The 6,284-nt window shown below is 37.1% G+C and overlaps 1 protein-coding gene across 1 annotated transcript in view; it reads left to right on the top strand.

The window, feature by feature from the left end:
• LOC103145160 (alpha-N-acetylgalactosaminide alpha-2,6-sialyltransferase 1-like) overlaps positions 1-5,583 on the top strand; it is a 7,298-nt gene extending 1,715 nt beyond the window's left edge. The window contains exons 3-9 of the mRNA XM_007562485.2: positions 231-393; positions 850-1,012; positions 3,526-3,664; positions 3,748-3,836; positions 4,294-4,377; positions 4,988-5,087; positions 5,203-5,583. Coding sequence (XP_007562547.1) covers positions 231-393; positions 850-1,012; positions 3,526-3,664; positions 3,748-3,836; positions 4,294-4,377; positions 4,988-5,087; positions 5,203-5,376 — 912 coding nt within the window. The 3' untranslated portion in view covers positions 5,377-5,583. The remainder of the gene's footprint in view (positions 1-230; positions 394-849; positions 1,013-3,525; positions 3,665-3,747; positions 3,837-4,293; positions 4,378-4,987; positions 5,088-5,202) is intronic.
• Positions 5,584-6,284: the final 701 nt, after the last annotated feature.

The raw sequence follows: 6,284 nt of genomic DNA, 5'->3' as shown, positions 1-6,284 counted from the left end.
TAGGCTACCGATGTTGGTGTCTATTTGTGGTTACTACATTCATTTTGCCCCCCAAAAAGTCGATGCCCCCCCCTCACACGCATCGTTTCAACCAGACAGCCATTTGTAATCCTTAGGGGGGGGGCGCAGAAAATGTTTGGAAACCACTGGGGGGGCGCAGAAGAAAAAGTTTGGGAACCACTGCATTATGTCATGGATAAATAAAAATACGACTACTGTTTCATCTTCAGAAATGTGCCCAGTCTCTGCGCAACTCCGAGGACGAGGACTTCCAAAAGGCTTTCCTTCCCAACATTCGCATGTTTCTGCACAAAGACAACATCAACATGAGAGAGTGGAACCGGCTTTCTCATTTCAACAATCCCTTTGGCTTTATGGATATGGCATATGAAGGTAAGGGTTTGCTTAGCTTGTAAAATAAACATTTTCTTCACACTTTCTCTTGATTTTAAGGTATTAGTTAAAGGGGTTGCAACAACATGTCGACAAGTCGATTCCTTTCTTTGCAGTGACTTTTTGTGTGGCTAGTCGACTCGTCGCAATCACATAACAAAACTGATTTTTCAAGAAGACGAAAGACGATGAACTAGTTTGAATTGTATACAAATATGAAGTAATTTAGAAAAGACTATTGGAACAAGTTTGAACATACTTTTAGCTAATCTAAGCCTTTATTTTGATGGGTGAAGAATGTTCCATTATTGCAGAATGTAATAAATTTTCTTATCTTTCATTTGACGCTTTGTACTGGAATAGAAAAGGTAATCTACTGGCACATCACCCCCACATGCTGCCACTGAGCGTATCTTTAAAAATCACCATCAAACATATGTTTGCTTTTGTCTGCAGATGTAATGCCAGTGTTGAAGCTGATCTCAAAGCCCAAGGAACCGCTGCTCCGCCCAAAACCAGGCGGGGACGGCTGCATTCACTGTGCTGTGGTGGGAACGGCAGGCATCCTGAACGGCTCCAAAATGGGCGCTGAGATTGATGCTCACGACTACGTGTTTCGGTAAGAAAAGAGCAGACCAAAGCAGGCTGCTTTAGATAATTGTGCACTACGTATTTTAAACATTTTATTTGCTGGTTTTGAGGTATTTGTTGGAGTCGCTCACCCTGAAAAATAAGCTCATCATTGAAAAGATGTGCAGCAAAAGCTTGACAGAGCTTCCCCAGTTCTGCAGAATCAGAACAGCTAACGCTATTCTTGCTGACCCAAATCCCCTTCATTACAGCCTTAACAGTTTATGGTGGTAAAATCCTCAAAGTGGACTATCATCCCTTTTAGGATGATTCCTTTCATAACATTCTTTCTGACATTAGACTATCAATTGTCTTAGGGGGATGCTGCCGTCCAATTCACCAAACATTGCGTTGCTACATAATTTTCATAAAACCTTACAAAACCCAAAAGCCTCTGAAGACATATTTTCATCTCCAAAGAACTCTGATACAACCATCTTAACAGTTGAGCATTTTATTTCTCTGTGTCCTGGTCTTCCACAGTCAAGTAAACTGAAAGTTATTTTAACGTTCTCAGGCTGGTCATGGTGCCACCATGACATGTAAATAAAACACCATGACGTGTAAATAAAAGCATCGAGAGAAGTTCATATTTGTGTAAGGATGCTTGGTTAATGACGGCCTCTTAAAATCACAAACCGCCCTTGTGGTTTAGTTTTTTGTTGTTGGAACATCTTTGTTTTTGTTTCCATTAGAGATCTGAAGCATTTAAAAACAACAAGACGTAATTTGAGAAAACCAAATCACAGATAGACTGTTATTAAAAAGTCGAACCAGAAGTTGGAAAATATAAATCAACAAAAAATCAATCAATGTAACACTAAATTTTATCCTAGTTTTCAATTTTAATCCTTATTGAAGCACTTAGCTTTTTAATTACGCTTCCATCTGTTCCTGACTGTTCAACAATACAATAAAAAGATCAATGAGCAAATTATGAAGCCAGTCCTAAAGTAAAATATCGGAGTTTTGGTTCTTCATCCTCATTTAAAGCTAGTCAAGATGTTGCAAGAATAAAATTGTACACATTTAGACTAATTTGAAACCTTCTGATCACCAGCAGCATCAACAATATCAACTTTAGAAAATGTATTAAATGTTTGAACCTCAAACTCTTCTCAGAAATCCTGCTTCAGCGAATCATGAAACATCAAACAGGAATTTTAAAGTGTCTTTAAGTGAATCATCTTTTGGAAAACATATTAATTTACTATCAATATCTTGAACTTCTTGAAATTAATTTGCTTGTACTGGCATAATATTTGAATCAAATTAAAACAATTTCCTAAGAATGTCCAGCTTTTTACTCTTGTTCTGTTACCCCCATTTCTTACTGAATTTGATCGTTTTGGGGAGTTGTTATGCGTTTGTGGTTGCAGCAGAGCAAAAGTGCAGACAAGAACTCATTTGATAAAACTTTGAGTAAATGAGAAAAGGAAAAAAAACTCTGGAATAAATAATAAACTAAATATGGCAAGTCCTGTTGAGCAACAGACGCGTTTAGATGGACAAAAGTAATCGGAATAAATAATAAATGGCCAATCAGAATAAAAATGTATAATTTAAACGTCTCAGTTAGAATGATTCATACCGACTGACAATCCGAATAGTGTCCATGCAAGTACTTGTTCTGGTCATGTGATCGTATCATTGTTGTCTGTGACAAACTGATCTGACCAAGAATGTGTGTCCTTTGTCAGAGTGACATTTTTACGACTTCAGTGGCGAGAAAACATGTCGGGGAATCAAAACAGACTTGTTAATCTATCATTCAGGAAAACCTGCAGCTACTGTTTTACCTGTAGCTTAGTGATAGAGTACAGTAACATCTCAAAATATACTCCTGCAGGTGTTTTTATGTTCAGCGCAGACAAAAACACAGCTCTCATCTGTGCTGAACATAAAAAATGTGTCGGTGCTGCTATTCTGAAAAAATGTATAGATTTGGATTATTTAGTTTGAATGCAGTCCAGGTGTGCGCTTGTAAAAGATGAGACACACAAATATAAAGAAAAAGGAAATGATTGAAGAACAAACACAAATGAAAACCAAAAGTTAAACAATCCAAAAATGGTTATTTTCCAAAACAATTCAAAACGTTTATCATTTTTCAGAACGAATGATTATTGATGAGTGAGATTATTTAAGACGTCTGCCCACCAACTTCACCTCCATCAGATCGCTCACCGAAACTGTGAAAGAGCTTCACTCCAGGCTTTACGTGACTCTTCCCGCAAAATAAGGCTTGGGCTTTGTGACAGGATAATTATATGAACAAGTGTGACTGGTTTGCTGCGTTAATGCCTCTTGACAAAAAGGAATGCAGCAGCATTGTGGTTTAGTTATTTTAACAAGTGTATCCACCAGATGTCTGGCACAATGTCTCTTCTTCACATTTTGACCAAACAATACATAGAATACAACAATACATTTTGAAACAAAATCACAGTTGTTCTTGTGTCATAATAAACACCTGAAAGCTCTGATGTGTTTTTGCGGCAGGATGAACGGCGCCGTGATCGAAGGCTACGAGGAAGACGTGGGGAACAGAACATCAGTGTATGTTCACACATCTTTCTCCATCTCTTCGTCCCTTTACATATTCAAAAAGTACGGATACAAGTCGGCTCCACATGATGAGGTACAGAAGCATCAGCACAAAGTGTTAGTCACCGTGTCCATGAAACATTAAGATCCCAGCTGATATTCTGCTCTTTTTTGCAGGGTATAAAGTACGTCATGATTCCTGAGGGGATGAGGGATTTCAAGTGGCTCAAGGCTCTGATCAGAGAAGACCAGGAGTCTAAAAAGAAGTGAATGTCATCTCTGTTTACTTATTTATTCTCTATCTGTAGAAGATGCAGATGAACAACAAAATACTCTGCACTAAACAAGTGATAACAGATTAAAAAGCTTCAAATTATCTGCTAAATCTGATTATTACATAAAATCTTTTCGGTATATTTACTCAACATTTAGCCAATTCTCCGTTAGCTTGAATTGATGCAGAAAGGTTTTGTGTCATTGAGGCAATCTGTCCAAGTGGTCACCTTGTCTCTGTTGCTGGTTCTGGTGTCTTTTTATCTTCCTGGTGAAACAAACTCCAGAAATTTTCTAGAAAGTTTAGATCTGGCCAGTTAGCTGAGCAAACAAGCACAAACACTAAAGCTGTTTCTCACACTGTTCAAAGAAAGTATTAAGCAACTTTGTATTCATGTTTTTTTTTTTTTTTTGTTTTCATGATGTTTTCTTCGTGTTTTTGCCCTGCAGCCCCAGAACTTACTATTCTGGCCAGTACAACGAGAGCCGGTTTTATGTTCTGCACCAGGATTTTCTGCGATACGTACGAAACAGGTCAGTCTCTGATCATAATCCTCTTTAAATGTCTTCAGTGTAAGCTACAGCTCATTTATGCAAAGTGACTACTATTTAAAATGTCTTTTCTAAGTAGGATTATGTCTTTTTAGTTGTTTGTTTAACTTTAATGGAAATAAATATGTTGAATAGTTTCCTGAATGTCCAGAGAAGTGAATACGCAACTTTTTCATCAGGATGAAAGTTAACATCTAAAACAAAATTACAAAAAATGTTATGCAAGTCCCAAAAATTTGAAAAAATATTCAGTTCTACTTTTAGAAAATGATGCATAAAATATCTTAAATAACATAACTTGTATATCAATAACTTTTTGACTAAATAAAATAAATCTGATGAACAAATAATGCAATTTTGACACACCACACATCAATAATATTGTTAAAATAAAACCCTGTTACACCTATAATTTCTTTCTGTATAAGTTTACCAGTAGCCCGTCAAATATTGGTATAATAAGGTCGAACTTTCACAAAAATGGAGATTAGAAATCAGCCATAATGCTCTGATTGATGCATATATATTAATAAAATATTTTTAAAAAGCTTTTGGACGTACCTTTAACCACAACCTTTTCCTTAACTCACAGGTTTTTAAAATCAAACAATCTTAATCGAGGATACTGGGCAATTGTTCGTCCAACCAACGGGGCATTCACTGTCTTTACAGCTCTGCACGCTTGTGACATTGTAAGTACATCAAACTGCACTTTATTTATGAATACAGCTTTTACTTAATGCCTTTTTTTTTTTTTGCTTTTATGTAATTCATTACCCTTCACCTTTCCTCCACGTTCTTTTTCAGGTGAGTGCCTACGGGTTCATCACAGAAGACTACAAAAAATACTCCTGCTACTACGCCGAGAGGCACCTGAAAACCAACGTGATTTTCTACAGCAACCACGACTACATCATGGAGAAGAATTTATGGAAGTGGCTTCACGACAAAAAGATAATAAAGCTTTACCAAAGAACTTGATCACAAGACAGGATCAGCAAACAGTTCTGTGAGGGTGACTGTTGCATATTTTAAAAACAAAATACGGAGAGTGTATTTACTCTGGTTTGGGTTGTGCTTTTACGATGGCTTAAATAAATGTGACATGTATAGGCCAGTGAAGATTTTTGGTATAAATGTTGCAGGTGATATTAAGAAATGTAATAAACATTGTGTGACTGAATGAAATGAAGATTTAATTTCAGTGTCTAACCTGAATTCCCAGAAAATATGTGGCAAATTTAGATTTTATAAGATTTGTGCAAAATAATGTCCCAGAACTTACTCTTTCCTGCAGAACAATGAGACTTTCTGTGATCTGGTCAGTATTATTTTGCAGATTTGTTGGCACTTAGTGGTCTTTATCGGATAATATAAACATTGCGGATAATATAAACATGTTGGTTCGCCATTACCATCTTGTCTGTCTGGATCTGGAAGTCCCACAGGATCTTAGCTCGGTCATTCTCCACCACCTTTGGTGGGATGGGGAAGACTTGCAGCAAATTACAGACCAGAAATCAAACCCAAAACAACTGCATCGCGGTTTATAGCCTCTTAATTGTTGCTTCATCTCCAGAAACTGAGCCATCCAGCAACCCAAGGTCAGTATTTAATCATCATAAAGCGGTGGACACACTTTCGCTAATGTGCTAATGACGGAGCTAATTTTTAGCTTAGCGGTGCACCTTAACCTGTCTGTCACTAGAGGACCCAAATTTGGGTCCTCTATTGTGAATGACAACCTGAGACCAACAGGTTAAACCTCAGAAACTAAATCCTATGGTCATAAAATAAATCTGTGCACCTCAACATCAACCACCCAGCATTGTTTGCAAGACAATGTGTGTGCAAGTGATGCATATTATGTGAGTAAATGTTACAAAATA

This window comes from Poecilia formosa, unplaced genomic scaffold (genome assembly GCF_000485575.1).
Source record: "Poecilia formosa unplaced genomic scaffold, Poecilia_formosa-5.1.2 Scaffold136, whole genome shotgun sequence".
In the NCBI taxonomy this organism is placed as follows: Eukaryota; Metazoa; Chordata; class Actinopteri; order Cyprinodontiformes; family Poeciliidae; genus Poecilia; species Poecilia formosa.
Note: the sequence above shows the minus strand (reverse complement) of the source record. Positions and strands in the feature narration are given on the sequence as shown.